Here is a 21732-nt window from a genome sequence, read left to right as displayed (position 1 = left end):
AAGCAGATATTGTCATAATGCTGTTTAAAGAACTGTCTACTTCATAACATTTTCACATGTCTCTGAGCACAATGCAGTGTGTATCAGCACAAAAATATGCACCAAGGGTCCTTTGCTCTTGTGCCAGCTTCCTTTATTTAGTTTTAAGTCATTGTGGACATTTTAGCATGCCCCTATCAAAAGCTTCCCATTTCAGCTGCTGTTTGTGTGAAGAAGACTCATTTGGCCTTCCCTGATGCCATTGACAGTGGTACCTCGGGTTAAGTACTTAATTCGGTCCGGAGGTCCGTTCTTAACCTGAAACTGTTCTTAACGTGAAGCACCACTTTAGCTAATGGGGCCTCCTGCTGCTGCCGTGCCGCCAGAGCACGATTTCTGTTCTCATCCTGAAGCAAAGTTCTTAACCTGAAGCACTATTTCTGGGTTAGCGGAGTCTGTAACCTGAAGCGTATGTAACCCGAGGTACCACTGTATTTGAAACATGCTCCCAAATAACTGTTAGGATAATGGCATTTTATCATATAAAACCTAGGAGAGATTTCCATTTAACGATAGCGCATGCAGCAGAACCCTGTAGAAATAAATCCCATTGACTTCAATGGGACTTGCTGTAGGTAGTAGGGTGGCCATGCCCTAGTGAGCATGTTCTTCAGTGAAGGAATCTTCTGTTTGTAGGCCTGTCAGTCCAAGGTCTAGTTTAAAGCTAAAGAACCGTAAGAAGGGAGAAAAAGAGGGGCACTGAATTTGCCCACCGACACAGCACCACAGACTGAGGAGGCACACAGGACCATTTCCCCTACAATGGTGAGATGCACTGGGTTTCTTTTTAATGAGCAAGTGTGGCGTAATGGTTAGAGTGTGGACCTGTGGGAGCCATGTCAGAGGCTCACGATGGATAATGAGGGAAACACAACCACATGCATTGCAATACAGTGGTACCTCGGGTTAAGAACTTAAATCGTTCTGGAGGTCCGTTCTTAACTTGAAACTGTTCTTAACCTGAGGTACCACTTTAGCTAATGGAGCCTCCCGCTGCCGCCATGCGATTTCTGTTGTCATCCTGAAGCAAAGTACTTAACCCAAGGTACTTTTTCTGGGTTAGTGGAGTCTGTAACCTGAAGCGTCTGTAACCCGAGGTACCACTGTAACAAATAGCCAGAAAGATGGCAGTCTCACATTAAATAGCTCCTAGGTGATTCTGACTCTACTGAAGTTTGACTATTTTCATGAGTGTGGCAGTATTTAAAAATGTACTTACCATACTTTTCCGTGTATTAGACACCCCCATGTAGAAGACGCCCCCTATTTTGGGGAACTCAAATTTAAGAAAATGGGGGAAGATGGCTCAGAGTTGTTGAGCTTTGGGGGGGGGGTTAGCTCTGGGGGGGATTGCCGAAAACCGCTCATCTGCACGTGTCAAAAAAACCATCTCACGTCTGTCCCCTCACCAGCAGAAGCTGTCAATCGCCACCCCAATTATCACAGCATCAGCCGATCAACACCAGCCATTGACGCAGACCTAGTCTTAAACCTAGTCTTCTACATGGAAAAGTACGGTATCTTACTTGAGTCAGAAAATGTGCCCTGTGAATTATTGTGCCCAGTTTTGGGCAGGGAAGTCCAGATTTGAAAACGGAGGCAAAAATAGCCAGCTCCTTTTTTGGGGGGGGGGAAGCATATATTAATCTTCCTTTTTTTTAAAAAAAAAATGATATTTATTAAAGTTTTAAATAACACATATAAACACAAAAGACAATAAAAACATCAACAAACAAACAAACAAACAAATAAAAAACAAGTATAAGTTCAAACCAAAATTTCTAATCCTAATTTCACCGACCTCCTCACACCTCCCCCTTCTGTATTCTAATCTCATTTATCTTATCAGCAAATCCATTCCCACATTTCCCATAGTTTTTATTAATTCTATTCTTTTTCCTTAAATCAATTCCCCTGCAAACCACTAATTTTTAAACCCATATCTTTTAGCCTTCATTAATTTTGGAATGTTTATTAAGGTAGTCTTTAAACTTCTTCCAATCTTCTTCCACTGTCTCTTTGTCCTGATCTCGGATTCTGCCAGTCATCTCTGCCAGTCCCATGTATTCTGTCATCTTCATCTGCCATTCTTCCAGAGTGGGTAGATCTGGTGTCTTCCAGTACTTTGCGATGAGAATCCTTGCTGCTGTAGTAGCATACATAAAAAAGTTCTGTCCTTCTTTAACACCACATGGCTTACCATACCCAGGAGAAAGGCCTCTAGTTTCTTCAGGAAGGTATATTTAAATACCTTTTTCATTTCATTATATATCGTTTCCCAGAAAGCCTTAATCCTTGGGCATGTCCACCAGAGGTGAAAGAATGTACCTTCATTTTCTTTGCATTTCCAACATTTGTTATCTGATAAGTGGTAAATTTTTGCAAGCTTGACTGGGGTCATGTACCACCTATAGATCATTTTCATAATATTCTCTCTCAAGGCATTACATGCCGTGAATTTCATGCCGGTGGTCCACAACCTTTCCCAGTCAGCAAACATAATGTTATGACCAATATCTTGAGCCCACTTAATCATAGCTGATTTAACTGTTTCATCCTGTGTATTCCATTTCAACAGCAAGTTATACATTTTTGACAAATTCTTAGTATTGGATTCTAGCAACTCTGTTTCCAGTTTTGATTTTTCCACCTGAAAGCCCATTTTCCTATCCAACTTATAGACCTCCAATATTTGATAATAATGAAGCCAGTCTCGCACTTTATCTTTTAGATTCTCAAAACTCTGCAACTTCTACTTATCACCCTCCTGTTCTAGAATTTCACAATATTTTGGCCATTTGGTCTCCATATTAAGTTTTTTCAAAGCTTTTGCCTCCATTGGTGACAGCCACCTTGGAGTTTTGTTCTCCAGCAAATCTTTGTATTTAGTCCAGACATTGTATAATGCTTTCCTGACAATATGGTTTTTAAAACCTTTGTGCACCTTAAACTTGTCATACCACAAATATGCATGCCACCCAAAAAAATTGTTAAATCCTTCCAAATCCAAAATGTCTGTATTCTCGAGAAGCAGCCAGTCCTTTAACCAGCAGAAAGCTGCTGATTCATAATAAAGTTTCAAATCCGGCAGGGCAAATCCCCCTCTTTCCTTTGCATCAGTTAAAATCTTAAATTTTATCCTGGGTTTTTTGCCCTGCCAGATAAATTTAGAAATGTCTTGCTGCCAACCCTTAAAACAGTCCATCTTGTCCACAATTTGCAAAGTTTGAAACAAAAACAACATTCTAGGCAATACATTCATCTTTATAACTGCTATTCGACCAGACAAGGAAAGCTTTAGGTTTGACCAGATTTCTAAGTCTTTTTTCACTTGTTTCCAACATTTCTCGTAGTTATCTTTAAATAAGTTCATATTTTTAGCTGTCATGTTGATCCCCAAATATTTTACACTCTTAACCACAGTTAAACCTGTCTCATTCTGAAACTTCTCTTTCTCAATCTCTGTTAAATTTTTCTCTAATACCTTAGTTTTTAACTTATTTAATTTAAACCCTGCCATTTGACCAAATTCTTGCATCAGTTCCAAAACTCTTTTAGTACTAGATTCTGGCTCTTGTAATGTAAGTACCAAATCATCTGCAAAAGCCCTCAATTTATATTGTTTCGCTCCGACCTGAACCCCTTTAACCAGCTGGTCCTTTCTTATCATATTTAACAAAACCTCCAGGACCGAAATAAAGAGTAACGGGGAGATTGGGCATCCCTGACGTGTCCCTTTCTCAATTTTAAGTTCTTCCGTAATCACATTGTTCACTATAAGCTTAGCCTTTTGTTCAGAATATATTGCGCCTATACCGTTTTCAAACCCTTGGCCTACCCCCATACCATGGAGATTCTTCTTCATAAAGGTCCAAGAAATATTGTCAAAGGCTTTCTCCGCGTCCACAAATATCAAAACAGCTTTTGTGTTTATATTAACTTCTAACATCTCCAAAATGTCTATTATATTCCTTACATTATCTGATAAATGTCTTCTCGGGAGAAAGCCTGCTTGGTCACTATGAATCTCCCCCATCAATACCTTTTTCAATCTTCTAGCTAAAATGTCAGCAAAGATTTTGTAATCCACATTTAATAAAGAAATTGGGCGGTAGTTCTTAAGTTGGGTCTTCTCAGTCTCTGTCTTTGGTATAAGCGTGATGTAGGCCTCTTTCCACGTATCAGGTGCCTTTTCCCCCTCAAGAATCTCGTTACATACTTCCTTTAAAGGTTGTAGTATCCATTCCTTTAAAGCTTTGTAATATTTGGAAGTCAGTCCATCAGGCCCCGGAGATTTGCCCAGTTGCATACTTTGAATGGCACTCTCTATTTCATGTTCTGTTATTTTCTGATTCAAAAGTACTTTACCCTCACTCGAAATTTCCTTCAATCCATTTTTCTCCAAAAATTGTTCTATATCAGAGTCTTTTTGTGGCCCTTGTGCATACAATTGTTTAAAATATCTCTGGAAACAGCTTCTGATTTCAGTTGGGTTATAGATGTTCTTTCCATCTACTTCCAAATTTGTCACTGTATTCAGTTTTTGTCTCTTCTTCAATTGCCAAGCCAAGAATTTACCACATTTATCGGCGGATTCAAAGGTCTTCTGTCTCATTTGTTTAATTTTCCATTCTATTTCTTGGTTCATCAATTCCATATACTGGACCTGATATAATTTAATTTCTCTCAAGATCTCCTGAGACTTTGGTTTTGATCTTAATTTCTTTTCTCCTTCTTTTATCTTTTCCAAAATCTTATCCTTTTTCACATTTTGGCTTCTCTTTTTTATTGCATTTTGTTGTATCAAGAACCCTCTCATAACCGCTTTGCTTGCGTCCCAGATTACTCTTTTTTCAACATTGGTCTTCAGGTTAATCTCAAAATAGTCTCTCAATGTTTTTTGGGCCGTTTTACAGAATTCTTTGTCTCTGAATAGGGTGTCATTCATTCTCCATCTGAAGGTACCAGCTGTTGTTTGGTTCATTTCCATCTTCACAGCGTTATGGTCAGAGCATGTTTTTGGGCAGATTTCCACTTTTTTTATCTTTGGTGCCAGTCCCCTAGTAACCCATATTTGGTCAATTCTAGTCCAGGTCATTTTGGCTTCAGAAAAGAAGGTTCCCTCTCTTTCAAGGGGATTCTTTGTTCTCCAAATGTCAATCAAATCCATATTGTCAGTCAATTCAAAAAAAGTTTTTGGTAGTCTTCCATCCTTCGATATTACTTTAATCTCCCATGGCTACAGATAAAATTTGGGCATGGTCTAAAGAGATCTGAGCAGAGTTGGGCAGGACATCAAAGATAGAAGAAGTGGGGATTTGTTGACCGTTCTGCATGATAATCTAACCACAGTAACCTTTGTTCCCTTTGTTCCCTCTACTAAGTATTTGTTGCTACTCAAATATCTGATGTAAATTCCAGTTTTGTTTAAAGCCTGTATTCTATTAGCATATTAAATTGATTAAACCACATATAATCAAATATTTAATATGCATAATTGATTCTGAACACTTATTTTTTAGCATTAATTAAATAAAATAGATGTGCAAATTGGATTTAAAGAACAGTTTTCTCTATGCCTATCCTGTGCCTTTTATGGCCCGTTATATGTTAATTTTCCTGACCCTGTTCATAGGATTCAGGCAAATTACCTGTATGCCTAAAAAAAATTATTGGATGCCTGACTTTCAGCTCATTCCAGATGCGCATGAAGTAGACTGTGCTGCCTGCCACAAGCATGGTAGTTAGCAATGTGTTTGTGCCGTTAAAGGCTCATAAAGGCCGCAGTTGTACCATATATATAATGTGTGTGAGAGAGAGTGTGTGTGTGTAGTTCCTGTAATATATATAACTACTGAAATATATCCAAGCTTGATACCAAAGCAAAATCTCAAACTTGAGGTGATAGACACTGTTTTTCTTAAGGGCTAAAAGTTCTGCAGTGGAGCTCATTCCAACAATGTGGTTGACGTGTAGGAAGCTAGGTAAATTTTGGGATGAATGTTTAATGAAATCCACAAAATTGCTGGACAAAAGGTGGCTAAATTCCCAGAACTGGCTTTGTTAAATCTTTTCGGTGGGGAAAATGCAGGTGTAAGCTTTAAACCACCGACTATTTTTCACAGCAAAGACCGTTGTAACTAGGCACCGGAAATATATATGGAAGGAGCCTCTTTGACGAATTGGTATAATAAGGTCTGGAAATTGGCACTTGTTGAGAAACTCACCAATAAGTGCAGAATGGTACAAGGTATAAACGAAATGAATCCGTTACAGCAGAGTAGCATAGCTTCATTATGCATACAGTGAAGAACGGCTGTAAAGGACTTCATACTTCATATAAGCATTTCTGATTGCTTTGGCAGCCAGGAGCAAAAATTCTGATGTGCTTGCACTGACTGCCTCTCCAAGAACATAATGTTTCCTTGCGCACCCTACTACAGTCATACCTCATGTTACGTTTGCTTCAGGTTGCGCATTTTCAGGTTGCATCCCGCGGCGACCTGGAAGTACTGGAAAGGGTTACTTCCGCGTTTCGCCGCTCACGCATGCGCAGACGCACAAAATGACATCACACGCATGCACAGAAGTGGCGAATTGCAACCCGCGCGTGAGCAAACGTGCAGATGCAGGTTGCGTTCCTTTCAGGTTGTGAACGGGGCTCCGGAACGGATCCTGTTCGCAACCAGAGGTACCACTGTACTGTAAGACTTTTTCTTAAAATATAAACTGCCTTGTGCCCCCATCCTATATTTCCTGCCATCCTGAATGGGAAATAGCAGGAGTGCCAACAAGTCTTTTAACAGTAGCTGGGCCAGACCTCGAGCAAATAAATGGCACAAACTGATACTATTTTATGTGCCAAGAAAAGGGGAGGGGTGAGAGAGACTGCAGGCAGTCCACTGAAAGGGAAAGCATGGGGTGGGGGTGGGGAAGTGCTGACCAATGGTCAGGTTTCCTTGCCCTGAGAGTTAACTAGCCCAGAGCTACAATGGAATTAACAGTACAGGCAAATGAGTTCATCTTTGACTAATGGTATTATAGTCGAGAACAAAGGAATGACTAATTATTCATCGCTTAATTGCCCACTCCCATCTACCTTTTTCTTGAGCGTTTACAAACTGGTCTGGAGCCAACTGTAGCATCAGCTAGTAATAGTTTTAAGCACCATTAGGCCACCATCATGGCAATTTAAATTGTCACTTTCTATTAAAAGGTCTAAACTCCAACGGGTTTCGGCGGAAAATGTGCTGTTCTGCCAGCGCTATTAAACAAAGACACCCTCTTCGTGCAATGTCAGTGGAACACATTTTAAATAAGGGTTCAGCTGCACCACACTAATTTAAACTACAGTATTGCTTTCTGCCAAAGAATAGAACCCTGATTTGGGCAAACACCCCCCCCCTTAAGCTCTGTGACAGTTTCCGTGATTACTCTTAACACATTTAAACCCGTGTGTGTGTGTGTGTGTGTGTGTGTGTGTGTTTGAATGTGCTACAGCATCTCTAGGACTTTCGCCATAAAAGGGAATTGCATTTTAAAAGAAACATTTCTTTAAATAATCTTGTGATTATGGTCTGTATTTAATGATCTTTTATTAATTGTAGAGTGTATGTGTGTGTATACAAATGCATGGACGCACACACATACAATATGTTTGACAAATTAAGGGGAGGACAAGGACAAAAAGCTACAAAAGGGAGAGACACTGAGAGTTTGGGTGTGGCAGGACTAACTGAAACAGGTGACTAAACCAAAGGCTTTGTTTGCACTACAAATTGAAAAACAGGACAACTTTTTGGGCTTTTCCACAGGGACCAGGAAAAATCAGTCCTGTGAAGATGGTGAGAGGCTGACCAACAGAGCATCCTTGGGATCCTGTGAATTTAAAACCATTAACCTGAGCGGGAGGTTCAAGATGCAAGCACGATCAGATGACTGAGAGCTGAATTAATGGCTTCGATATGAAGATGGCTTACCTTGCCAAGCAGAGGCAGCTTACGTTGCCAGAGAAGGCACCATAGCTCAGTGGTAGAGCACCTACATTTTGCATGCAGAAGCCCCCAGGTTCGATCCATGACATCTCCAGGTAGAAGGACCAAAAAGGAAGTGATGGGAAGGCTTTTTGCCCAAGACTCTGGGGAGAGCCACTGCGGGTAGCCAAACAATACTGGAGTAGAAGGGCAAATCACTTCATCTCAATTAAGGCTGCTTCCTGTGTCCATTGCTGCTGGTTGGTCGTGTCCAGAGTGATGGCCCGTGGATGGCACACCTGGGAGTATTGCACCTATTTCCAAGTACATACTGTAGTGAGAAAGAGAGAGACCCCCCATTTTAGGTTAATTAAGCTGTGTACCCTCTTCTGTTTACACTTCATCCAGTGCACTCCCACAACTGGTTTGGGAAGCGGAGTACATATGACATTATTCCCAATCCATATCTATCGATGCTGCATTTTTGATGTGTTTCCCCCCCCAAAACCAGCTTTGATCCAAACTGAGAAAAAGACAATCTATGCCAGCAATGTTTACACAGTATTAATTGTCCACCGCTTCCCCATTCACAAAGACTTTCTGCATTGCGTCCTGAACGCCTTCCTCTGAATTCCCTGTCATAGACAGAGGAAGCCATTACAGATATTTTTATGCATTTAAAGTTTAACATCTTAAATGTCATTGCAATAGTAATGTTGCACATGACAATAAAAAATAACATGTTTTATGAGCCTGGTTTATCTACCTCACTGCTCCTGGACAAAAGAGTGTGCAAAACATAGACATTTCTCTGAGCGACAAGGAATCAGAGAGAATAACGCAATTACAATCTTTGGTATTGGTGGCCTAATTTAGACACTGAAGAATATTTGAGCAGTAGTAATGGCTGGTATTTTATTTCAATGGCCTTTGAAGCTTGTTCCAGTATATCAGAGAGTCCCTTATGTCATGTGCAATACGTTTTCACTGAAGTGTATTAGACTTGTTAGAAGTAAATGAGTCATAACATTTCAGCTCCCTCTGTTATGTTCTCGGCTGTTGCAGTTATTGCTCTGAAGGACACTGAGACAGTCATCTTGAGATAAATATCTCTGTGATGGCTATAGATACAATTTTTATGTCTCCACAATTACATTTCTAACTTCAAAGCACTCCACATTTTACCACTTTACAGCCATGAAAAAAACCCACGTCAGAAATCGATTCACATCTGACCCTCACGAGAATAATATGCAAGGGAGGGGGATCGAAAGTCATTTTCTTGACAGAATTAGGAACACTTTCTGCTTCCAATTTTTTTTACAAGGGAGAAAAGAAGATACCTGCACTTATCAGATAGCATGTGAATTCAGTGGTAATCGGGGAACAAGTAAGCAGGAGAAGGACAACATTATGACTGAGAGGGTACAGATAAAGCAAAGAGGTTATTATAGGTGCCACTGGAAAGAAAAGGCAATGGAAGACAGACAGAACAGGGCTTTCATCCCAGACACATTATGGGAGAGGGAACAAGGGACATATACACAAGCAGAAACCAAGGGTCATTGGGAATCTGCAAGGTATTTAAATCAATGGGATATTTTCATTCACAACAGTGTTTTATGGCCATGATAACAGCATGGAGCAAGTCACCCTAAGGGGCAAAATGATCAGGCAACAAAGCCATTTATTTATCTGCTCGTTCAGTTGCTAAACTGCCCTTTAGCGCAGATATCCCATTGACATTTTTGGGATTTCAAATGTTCTGGCACTCTGGCAGAGTAAAAGGCACTCATTTCTGCCACAGAGTCAACCTCCACTGGCATCTCTGTTGTTTTCTGGCTTGCCTGAGGAGTCTACTGTAGCAAGGCACTCCAGAAGTAAGGTCAAGACAGAATGGCAATGGCAAGTGGCCTCCTTTTTGCATGGCCAGATGTCTAAATTAATCCAACTAGATGGTCCAAAGCAATCACACAGTACCAAAGGTGGGGGGTGGGCTTTCATTTTTGTGGTTTGCGGCGAAACGTCTCTAGAATCTGTCCTGGAGAATAAAGTTGGACGATTCAGGACAGACAAAAGGAACTACTTCTTCATGCAAAACGTAAAAGTAAAGGACCCCTGGATGTTTAAGTCCAGTTGAATTTGACTATGGGGTGCAGATTTCATCTCCATTTTCAGGACAAGGGAGCCGGCATTTGTCCGCAGACAGCTTTTCTGGGTCATGTGGCCAGCATGGCTAAACCGCTTCTGGTGCAACAGGACACCGTGACAAGTGCCAGAGAGCACAGAAACGTCAGTTACCTTCCCGCTGCAGCAGTAGCTATTTAGATACTCATGCTGGCATGCTTTCAGACTGCTAGGTTGGCAGGAGCTGGGACAAAGCAATGAGGGCTCACTGCCAACTTTATGATCAGAAAGCCCAAGAGGATTGGTGGTTTAGACCACAGCGCCACCTGCTTCATGCAGCCCATAGTTAAACTATGGAACTTGTTCCCACACCAGCAGTGATGACCACTAACCTGGATGGCTCACTCAGGGAGGATAAACTATCAACAGCTACTAGCCATTATGGCTATGTTTTGCCTCCACGATTGGAGCCAGTAAATGCTTATGAATACCAGTTGCTGGAAATCACAGGGCAGGGTAGAAAACTCTTGTGCTCAGGTTCTGTTTGCAGGTTTCTTACAGGCATCTGGTTGGCTATTATGAGAACAACATGCTAGACTAGATGGGTCATTGGCCTGATCCAGCAGGCTCTTCTTACTGGTATGTTCATTTTTGTTGACATATGGTCCAGTTGGACACTTCCTAAAATATACTATTTGTTATATGAAGAATTGTGATTCTAATATTCTGCATTTGCCTTCTTTGTTTTTTCTCATATTGATGAAATATATGTGTTTCTTTATGAGTTGTTTGGAATGCTTATCAGTTCAGAAGATGGCTATAAACATTTTATAAGATGTCCTAAATTGATAGCTTTTAAAATCATTCCCATGCGACAATGTCTTGTTTGAAAAGTTTTGGGGACCTTTGATTACCAATTGCAGATGTAGGGAACCTGTGGGTGCTGCTGAACTGCATCTCCCATGAGCCCTGGCGAGCCTGGCCAATGTCCAGGGATGATGGGATCTGTAGTTCAACATCTGGAAGTCCAAAGGCTCTGCGCACCTAACCTATTGGTTTCATACTTCTTTCCCTTCCATTATTGCTGAAGAACAATTGCTTGCAACTCTGTGCATGACGGTTTTCAGTCTTCCCAGTGGCGTAGCGTGGGGGGTGCAGGGAGGGCCGGCCGCACCGGGCGCAACTTCGGGGGTTAGGGCAAATCCACGGGTCAGGGGGCGCAAATCCACGGGTTAGGGGGCGCAAATTACTTGCCTTGCCCCGGGTGCTGACAACCCACGCTACCCCACTGAGTCTTCCCATTCCAATTGCATGGTGTGATCTTCCAAAACAGCACATGACAATTTCCAGCAGATAATAAAATTTGAAAATTCCCTTCACATGTATAGAAATGCTATGCATGTGCTCACAGGCCTTTCTGTATCTTGCAGCAGGCACCGGCCTCATGCTAAAAGTCTGTTTTGCCTCCAGTTTGAGGAGCCAAGTTCCATGCTTAATGCATTTCTACACAATATTTTTGACAATGAGCATTTCAAGAAGATGAAATATTTTGAATGGCAACAAACAGAATAGCTGCATGTAGAAGAAAACAGCTGCTTTGAGATACAATGGAATCGCAAAGGCTGATATGAAGGTCAATGCTTTTTCCAATTCAAATGATTTTCCATTACTTACTTTGTGGATTTCCACCCAGTTTACTTAATGCATCACTTTGGAGGGACCTTGTACATTAACGCTGCTGGCAGCATAATGGCAGTGTTCTAAGATTTACATTAGGATAAGGTAGAACTTATGCATTTGAAACCACTGCTATTAAGAGTCCTATTACAGGGTTGTGTGCATAACCAGACACATAAGAAATGCACAACTACAGATGTTGTATTTTGTGCAGTAAAAAAAATACATGTGAAGTTGCTTATCGGGTATTAATTTTTTTATTTCTTGGTCCTGGAACTCCTATATTAATTCTCATTATTTCATGCTAAAATACAGATGTCTCCTGTGGAATCCAGATTCCTAGGGTTTGATATGTTGATTAAAAACATTCCATTTGACATTAATGCATACCCTTTAAAATGAGTTAAGGGACTGAATATCAGATAGGCATTTGTGGCAATTTCCAGATAGAAGGGGAAAATACATTATCCAGTAGGTAAAAATTAGGAACCAAAGGGTGGTATTCACCTAAGTTTTACTCAGAATAAACCCACTGAAATAATGAACATGACTAAGTCGGCCCATAAATTTCACTAAGTCTGCTGTGAGTAATACTTGGTTGACTACCATCCAAATAATGTCAAAACAGAGTTCCAATCAGCTGAGGAATCAGTCTCTTTGCTACGGTGTAAACAATACTTCCCTCATTTTGACTAATTCAGTTTGAATAAAAGCATTTGGAAAATTCAGTCCTGCAGTCGCCTACCTGATGATGCCACCATCATTATCCATCACTACTTCTTGGAGTGATGGAACTCTGATTCGCCTCTTCAAAGGCCCTTTAAGCAGCCAAAATATTCTCTCCATGGCATATATTTCCCAGCCTGGAGTGTGTGCCTTCTCCAAGGCTGTCTCTGCTCTGATTAGAGCTGACCCAAAATTTGTCACAAGTCATTCCCTAAAGAACATTTTGGATATTTACTTTTTCTTACTTCTCCCAGCCCCAAGAAGGGCACCAATATTCTGACTGGCATTTTCTCCTCCACAATGCCCCAGAATAATGCTAGGCCCATGGCATTGTGGGGAATACAAAATGGTGGCCAGGCTGCCAATAGAGCTGCTACTACCACTTGTAGCAGCATTGAAAGAACAATAACAAAATAAAATCTTAGGAAGAGCAAAAGAAACTGTGCTATTGTCACTGCTAATGGTGAATGCCACCCCTGAGGAACTATTGGAGAATTTCTCCTTCCCCCTGAAGAAACAGGGTGAAATGGGACCCACAATTTCTCTGCCTGCAAATGTCAAGAGGCCATTTCCATACGGGTCTACCTCAATAACTTCCTTTCTCTATATTAACCTACTGGAGATCATCTTCTGAGGTCCTTCTTTGTGTGCCTCTTCCACAAGAGGTCTGGAGGGTGGCATCACAAGAATGGACCTTCTCTGCAGTGGCTTCTCATTTGTGGAATGCTCTGCCCAGGGAGGTTTGGCTGGCGCCTTCATTATATACCTTTAGGAACCAGGCAGTGTGTTGGGGAGGGGGAAATTACTGGGTTTTTTCTTGTTTTTATTTTTATTATGTATTTTGTGTTATTACATTGTGTTTTTACGTTTTGAACCACCCTGAGACCTGCAGATAGAGGGTGGTATACAAATTTAATAATAATGAGGAGGAGGATGATAATAATAATACTAACCTTCAAGTCTCTCTCCTTCTGCATTCCATGTCTGTTCCCCACTCTCACTCTTAGCTGATTTGTCTTTAGGGTGGTCAAGAAAGAGGACAAAGGAGGACAAATTTTAAAATGATTACTATAGGTATGTAGAAATAATTACCATAATTTAAATCAGGGGCAGGGAACTTTTTTTTTTTAGCATGAGGACCATATCCCCTTCCAGGGGCCCCATACCAGCAGTGTGAAAAGCCATTGGCAAAACTTTGTGCAGCAATGGATGTGCATCTTTGTACAAAAGGCTTCATTCCAGACAGGCAAAAATCTCCATCCCCTCCTCAACCAGGCAAATGAGATACACTAGAACAATTCAAACTTACATCCCTCCAGAAGCACTCAAGGAGGCACAGAGCAAAACCAAACCCAATCTGACATCTTCCAATTAACTTATTTGAGGATTTCCTTAAATCTAACAATAACTCTGATCTAATCAGGGTGCAAAACAGACAACATAAAAAGATACATGTTGCAGACTCAGCTTCTCCAATTCCACAAGGACCTAGAGGCACCCGGAAATCTTCGATGCAGAAAGAAAAATATTGAACTTATCTAAAGTCTGAGATGTTATCAAGGTTTACTATCTAGAGAATGTACTTTGCTACATCAGATATGAGGACCATATAAATACCTAATGCTGCTAAGCACCTAAACCCAATCAGGAAAGGCTGCGTAGTTGAAAAGGTCAATCGCCACACACCAGAATAGCTTTTCTGCTAACAGGTGTGGGTGGGTGGGTGTCTGTCTGTATATATAGTAACTAAAGAACATATCTCAAGTCAGAAGAAGTCTCTTTGATTCTAGAGGGAATTTTTTTAATGCATGCTTAATTATTTCATAAATCTAAATGAATTCTAATGTGGAAATCTTATACTCACCTGGTTGGAAGTCCCATTGAACACAATGGAGTATGCTTCAGAATATTTAACAGGGCAATTCTATGCTGGCTCCTCAAAGTAAGTCGCATTGAGTCCAAAGGGACATACTCCGAGCCAGGTTTGTGTGTATACCATTGCAGCCTTATTTAGGCTTATTTGCCTCCTGTATTTACATGTATTTATTTATTTTGTTCTTTGTCTCATAAAAAATGAACTCCACTTGATTGTAGAAAACCTCAAAGTGTTTAACAAAAGATAAAACCGTGAGAACAAGAAAAATTCACAACCCTACTTTAAACATACAAAGTTAAAATACTAAAATAGATTCAAATTACCTCAACTTTCTAAGTAATATTCTAAGCATATATGAAATTCGATGCTGGGTGCTAGCTGAAATGAATCATCTTATTCAGGCCTATGTGATCATGCATTGAAGTGGAACATTTCTCTGTTATTGCTCTTCTATACAGAAATTTCACCATATAAGCCTTCTTTTTTGTGTTTAGGTTTTACATGATAAGGCCATGATTCTCGTGGAACATCTTATGCTCAGGTATGCCTGTACACACACAAACACTTATTAATCAAGGCTTTCCCCTTCATAATACAGGAAGCAACTGTTTTAGGCATGTCCAATATGTGTGCGATTGCACATGTGCACATTGCTCTGAACCCGGAAGTGACCTAAAAAGTCACAAAAAGAGGCAGAATGGGGGCAGGGCAGGGTCGGAATGGGGAGTTTGCAGGTTTTTTCAATGGTGTTTCAAATATATGCGATTTCACTTAAACATGTGGAGCCTTGGAACGTAACCCCCTCCCTCGTATAAATTGGACGTTGCCTGTGCTCACATGCAGTGGCTGCGAAGAGGTAGAGTGGCTTGTATGCAAACATTTTGATTTAGCAAGTGGCCCTATTATGAATAGCTTGCTGTAGCAGGAAAGCTTCTCCACAAATAAACAGGCTCCCTTGCACATCAGGTGTACAACAGCCAAATCCGTTTATCCATTTCCTTTAGCAAGAATTTGAACATTAAATCTATAGTAGCTATAACAGTGGTTTTCAAACTGTGTTCTGGGGAAACCAGTGTGGTTCCTTATTGTCAGTTTCTCAGTGAAAAGAGCTATAATGATGAGCAACTTTCCTGAAAAGGCAACTTGTCTGACATTAGCCATTTCTCCCCTGGCACTGCATAGCTGTAGAAATGTTTAGGTGCATTCCAGTAAGAATGGAATATGGAACATATTCTAAGATTAGGGTCCTCTGCAAAGCATTGGGATTATATTGTAGATGTGCAGGGATGGCACACGTGCAGACGGGTTGATGTGAAAAAGTGGGTTTCCTGGGCCGAGATTATCTGAAAACCACGTAGTACACCTTTGATTTATTGCTCAGTCTTTCCCACTTACAACAACAAATACTGTAATAGTATCACTTGCAAAAAAACAACAACCCAGCAACACCCTTCTGCATGGTACAGTATATTGTTCAATTGTTAAGGCTCAGCAAAAGGAAACGTTCAAAGCACAATGTCATCTTTTATACAGAACCATTTCACATGTTACTGTGTACCATGAGAACAGGTTGTGGTTTACAACATTGCACCCTGCTGAGGGCAATGAAGCTGGTAACAGTTGGTGGAAAAGGTGTGGCATACCAAACATCCTGGCCAGAAGAGACAGCCCTTTCAGTCTCACATCGCCCTGTCTCTTTCTCTATTTGACCTCATAGGACCTGGCTGCTAGTGCCAGATCTCTGTGTCTCACCTGACTATTGTTTTGCCGCTTCTTATCTTGTGGAACTGTGGAAGGAAAGTAGCAGAGCATTTGGACAGTCAGTGTTTCACTGATTTCAGACGTGCCTGTCACCTCAGCCAGCAGAGCTTGACTGGAAGAACAAAAGGGAACTAGCAGAAAGCTGGTCCCAGTCTTCCTTGCAGCTGCAGCACTCAGAGAAAGAAAAGAATCTGAACAGGGAGGGCTAGAGAGAAAAGAAGGGAAAGTGTCCCTGAAGAAAGTTCCTAAAATGGAAGAAGCGGGAAATAATGGGACATTGGATCCTGTCTGTTCTGCAAATGAACGTCCATACTCACAAGTAATATTAGAAAGTAAGTTTATTCACTGTTGAGAACAACGTAAGTCTGTGTGAATAAATCCTTTTTGGGGTTTTTTTTTTTACAGATTAATCAAACTGGGGTGTGGGTGTGGGTGTGGGTGTTAATGAGAAGCTTTTTCTTTCACTGTTGTTCTGGACTGACCTACTTTTTAAATGGCATTTGAAATGAGGAGGACACATTAATGTTCATCAGAAAGGCTTAAAGGCAAACTTAATCTAGTGTTGATGAATGCATAATGACTTTGAATGGCAAATTTATTCACCTGTAACTTTAAAATTAAAAAGAGTTTCAACCACAAAAACACAAAGATGCTTCTTTCTAGCAGGGCTCGTGCAGGAAGAATTCCAAACAGATATATGATTGTATGATTGTTGATGATTATGATAATATTATTTTATTTATTTCATAAAATGTATATACTGCTTGATTGTAAAAAAACCCCACGCACAGCAATTTACAAAATGATAAAATGATAAAATAAAATAAAAATTTCAACCATACTTTAAAACATAAAACAAAAGTTAAAATACTAAAACAGATTAAAATCACCTCAACTTTCTAAGCATCTGGGTAAGCTAGTTTAAGAAGAGTTTGGATTTGATATCCCGCCTTTCACTCCCCTTCAGGAGTCTCAAAGCGGCTAACATTTTCCTTTCCCTTCCTCCCCCACAACAAACACTCTGTGAGATGAGTGGGGCTGAGAAACTTCAAAGAAGTGTGACTGGCCCAAGGTACCCAGCAGCTGCATGTGGAGGAGCGGAGACGCAAACCCGGTTCCCCAGATTACGAGACCACCGCTCTTAACCACTACACAACGCTGGCTCTCTAAACAGGAATATTTTTAGCAGGCACAAAAAAAGAGTACAGTGGAGGTGCCTGATTGATTTCAATAGGCAAGGAGTTCCGGAGTGCAGGTGCTGCCATTCGAAACAAATGCGGAATGGGCAATATGTATGATAATGCTATTTATTAGTCACTGTTCTCAGGGGAATGAGCAACTGACACAATACCTACTGATCAGAAATGGGGAACTTTAGGTGTGTGGATCAAAACAGGCACTTCCCACAGTGCCTCTGCCTTTGCATTGTATGAGCAGTTCCACCTGCTAGAAATTAAGTGTCAAAGCTTTCCTGCTGTTCTCAAGTATGGGGTCATGTGGACACAGAGAATGTCAAGGGAAAGGGAAAGTTTAAAACTTATTGAACTATGATATGACAGTAGTACAGGAATGAATGTGTAGTTGTGTATAGACACTAAAGGCACAACTAGCCTCAGTGCGGGACACCTGCACTTAGACTCGCCCGCCCATTTATTTATTTTTTAATGAGCTGAACTTATTAGGTTCTGCAATGCTGTGAGCAACATTGGGGTGGTTTCTGGGAGGGCTGCATTTTTCCTGGGTCTGTTTATCTGGAGTCACAGTCACAGTTTACTGCCAATTAATCAGTGTCAAAGCAATCTTTTTTTTTTTTTAAGGTCATTCACAAAACATCCTGTTAAAAAGATGTGGGATTGCCCTTTGGTTCCATAACAATCTTGATGGGTGTTACTGACTAGGAAGAGATATCACAGATTAGGAGAGAGCCAATAGCTCATATTTTAGTGGTGGCAAAGTTCCAAACCGCAGCGAAATGGAAAAATATAAAGCCCCAAGCAATGAAGGAAGAAGGTATGATTCGATTGATGCAGAAGCTTACCATGGATAAGAATTTGCATCAATGAATTTACAGATATCATACAGCAAATCCCAGATATAATTATGACTGTGTAGAACAATTGTTCCTGATTCTAGATGTAATTGACACAGCTAACTAGCAATACAAGAGAACTATGACTCTCTTTGACAGCAGTTTATTGCTTAAGGTGTGGGGAGGAGAGTGTACATCTGTCTGTATGTCTGTCTATCAATCTATCTATCTACTTGTTACTGAATTATTTTGCACATGCACCCAAACAGGTACATAGTCTACTATTCCTGATTATACCAAATTTTATTCCTTTTTTTTTTTTTAAATTACTCGTTAAAATTAAAAAACTGTGTTTGTGATTTTAAGCACTTAAAAAACAAAAACAAATAGGCGTGGTGCTTCATTAATGTGAACATTTTTGGCCAGAAAAGCTCCAAGAAAGGGGGAGTGAATTCAGGCAGCCAATGTACCATGTGATAAATGTGGGGGAACTGCGCTTGTTTATTAAATGTGGGCCTAAGATGGCCATGGCTGCTTTTGTAGTGTTCTGTAGTTGCTGTGTGGTCCTACCCCTAGTTATGTACTCATTCTGTAGCCATAGAGTGAAGACCTAACTTCTACCTAAGTTCCACAATGCATTGCTGCACTGCTGCAGTGTTTTGCCACTACTAATACTTCCTTGTTCTTCCTTTATGGAACTTGATTGTTTAGCCTCTTCCCACATTCTTGTATTAATACATACTGATAATGGAGTATGTAATATGGGTTTCTAAATCCTTTCCACCCTGTAACAGCAATGCCTCAACTGTTTTTCCCCCTAGAGGTGGGGCTCTGAAACTGGAAATGAGCCCTACCAGGAGAAAAAAATACCTAATACAGCTGTACCTAGGAAGTCCAATGGAATCCGTTCCAGAAGGCCATTCGACTTCCAAAACGTTTGGAAACCAAAGTGCGGCTTCTGATTGGCTGCAGGACGTTCCTGCAGCCAATCAGAAGCCCCGGAAGCTCCGCCAGACACTCGGGTTCCAAAGAACGTTTGCAAACCAGAACGCTCACTTCCGGGTTTGCGGCGTTCAGGAGTCAAAACATTTGAGTACCAAGGCGTTCAGGATCCAAGATATGACTGTTCAGAAGTCTGGATGACAAACAAGCCTTTATCCCCAGTTTCAGCTAAGACCAGCTAGACACACACACACACACACACACACACACACACACACACTCTGCCATGGTCAATCGGTCTACTAAGGGAATAGTTAACTTGTAGCCATACCAATATGGATTCTAAGGCCCTGGATTGTGAATTAAGAATATGCTTACCTTGCTTGCTTTTACTAGGCTGAAGTATTCCATTTCTTTATGTGCTGCAGCTTGTTGTTTAAATTTGCCACAACTCTTTATCCTTTCAGGCCTTGATTTGACAGGAATATTGCTCTTTGCTATCCTGACTTTAATGACACTGACTGCTGACCTGGTGTTTGTGGAGGAAGTTTTCTATATCTACCGCAAAATCCCACCCTCTAAAAGATCCATTTTTATTTGGATAAATGCAGCTGCTCCAGTAAGTTGAATAAATAAATTAGTTGGGTTGAGGCAACTGGCTAAAATGTTTTTAAATGTTTTAGAGTTCTAATTTTGGTTCCTCTGTTTTGTTTTGTCGGTTTGGTGTGGGTTATATGTTTACTTGGGGTTGGCGGTTATTTTAATTTGAGTATAACAGTAAACTAGTTGTTGTTGTTGTGTTGTTTTCTATTGATTTCTTGGTTTGTTTGTTGCTTGTATAGGATATTTTCTTTTTTAATATTTAATGTTCTGTTGTGTTTTTATATATGTTGTAAGCCACCCAGAGTGGCTAGGGTAACCCGGTCAGATGGGCGGGATATAAATTATTATTATTATTATTATTATTATTATTATTATTATTATTATTATTATTATTTTACACTAAGCATGGAAAACCTTCTTAGTACTCACGTAAGGGCATCCAGAGATGACCCTATTACTGGGTCTCTGGCAATGCCTTCCTCTTAGGGACAGGCAGTAGCGTACATTATTTGCATGCAGAAATTCTCAGGTCCAATCCCTGGCATCTTCAGCTAAAACTGGAGTGGGGAACCATCAGACCCAGGGGCCAAATGTGGCCCTCCAGGCCTCTCTACCCAGCTGCTAAGACTCTGCCCAAGCGACACACACCCAGGCAATATCTCTCACTGGCGCTGCTCTCAGCTCTCTTTCCGTGATTTCATGTGGCTGGAAAGTGCTCTTGAAGTGTGTTAATATCTCTTGCTTGCTTGCCTGGATGGATGGAAAACAGAGAATGGTGTGTCTGGCCACATCCACTTTTACCACACCCAACACTGGCATGCAGCACTCAGAAGCCTGCGCACATGGGAAGGTGGCCCTCAGGCTGAAATAGGCTTCCCACCCCTGATTTAAAACAATGAATAGCCAATGACTCTGGATTACTGCTGCCAATCAGAGTAGACAATACTGGCCTACTTGGACAAATAGTGTGATAACTTACAATGCCACTTCCTATGATGCCACTTGGATACTTGACTTCCCCAGGTAGGGCTTCTCCATCTGATGTTTTCTAAAGGAAAAGTTCTTTAGAAAGAGCTCTGATGTTCTGATGTTCTGATCTGATGCCTAACTAGAGACTAGATAATATTGAATTGTGTCTAAATCTGAACTGAAGGGATATTCATTGAGAAGATAATAGATTCCCCCGCCCCCTGCCCCCAAATCTACTTAGTTAATAAACAGGTTTTGCCCTGAATGTTCCTCTCTCTTTCCAGGTGATTGCCACTACGTCATGTATTGGGATGTGGATTCCTCGCTCAACAATGTTTACAGATTTCACTGCAGCAGTGTATGTTTTCTCTATCTTTTTAGATATGCATTTACCCGTCTGTTTCCATTTTTAGGCAAAATGTTTCCAGCATTAAGGAGACAAATAGTTATCATGTATTTGTAGGAACAGCCCTTTTGTTAAAATAGAATCCTTTATCAGTTTTTTTGTGTTTTTTTGCATGAGGAGAATATACTGTTAACTCAGACTTTGATGATAGTGTAGAAACTAATAATGGCACCGACTAGATAAAAGAATGGAATGTTAAATGTGTGGGGGGGGGATGTATTCTTTAGTTTGTGCACTTTAAAAGTCCACAGACTCCTTTGACTGGCAGCTGGATTGAAACAGCAGAGCCCCTTTGATTTCTCAAACGTACTCTATAGAGCAAGATTCTGACCTGTGAGTGGCATTTCACCAGTCTTTTCTAAATGGCACATTGCAGTTTCTTTTTTTTAACAACAACAAAAAACTGCTGAAAAGAAGTACTGTACACCAATATAGGAAAATAACCCAAGTTGTAGATCTGTGTGATGAGGCTTGTCAGCTGTAACAATTACTGTAAAGGAAGAGAAAATAGTTTGCATCCTTTGACTTTTTGTTCTTTTTTTTAAAAAAAGAAAACAACAACCCAAAAGCAGCTGTGGGGGATGCAAATTAGACTGATGCAGTG

The 21732-nt window shown here is 40.6% G+C and overlaps 1 protein-coding gene and 1 long non-coding RNA gene across 7 annotated transcripts in view; one reads left to right on the top strand and one right to left on the bottom strand.

Annotated features, from left to right (window-relative positions):
- Nucleotides 1–7756: 7756 nt before the first annotated feature.
- On the bottom strand, nt 7757–14929 carry LOC309340266. Its single transcript, XR_014155910.1, has 3 exons — nt 14407–14929; nt 13496–13558; nt 7757–8343 (listed from the first exon to the last, which is right to left on the bottom strand). It is a non-coding gene; the product is annotated as an uncharacterized lncRNA (long non-coding RNA).
- Nucleotides 14930–15672: 743 nt separating this feature from the next.
- The window catches only part of LOC309340242 (organic solute transporter subunit alpha-like), a 28728-nt gene continuing 22668 nt past the window's right edge, over nt 15673–21732 (top strand). For 4 of the 6 annotated variants that reach the window (XM_081858913.1, XM_081858911.1, XM_081858912.1 and 1 more), the window contains exons 1-3: nt 15673–16511; nt 19618–19769; nt 21007–21080. In XM_081858913.1, the coding sequence (XP_081715039.1) occupies nt 16430–16511; nt 19618–19769; nt 21007–21080 (308 nt within the window). In that variant the 5' untranslated portion in view covers nt 15673–16429. The remainder of the gene's footprint in view (nt 16512–19617; nt 19770–21006; nt 21081–21732) is intronic. The other 2 variants (XM_081858910.1, XM_081858909.1) reach the window with 1 other exon arrangement.

The sequence above is a fragment of the Podarcis erhardii genome (genome assembly GCF_964252035.2).
Source record: "Podarcis erhardii genome assembly, chromosome: 4".
Classification (NCBI taxonomy): domain Eukaryota; kingdom Metazoa; phylum Chordata; class Lepidosauria; order Squamata; family Lacertidae; genus Podarcis; species Podarcis erhardii.
This window is presented reverse-complemented; position numbering and strand designations above follow the sequence as displayed.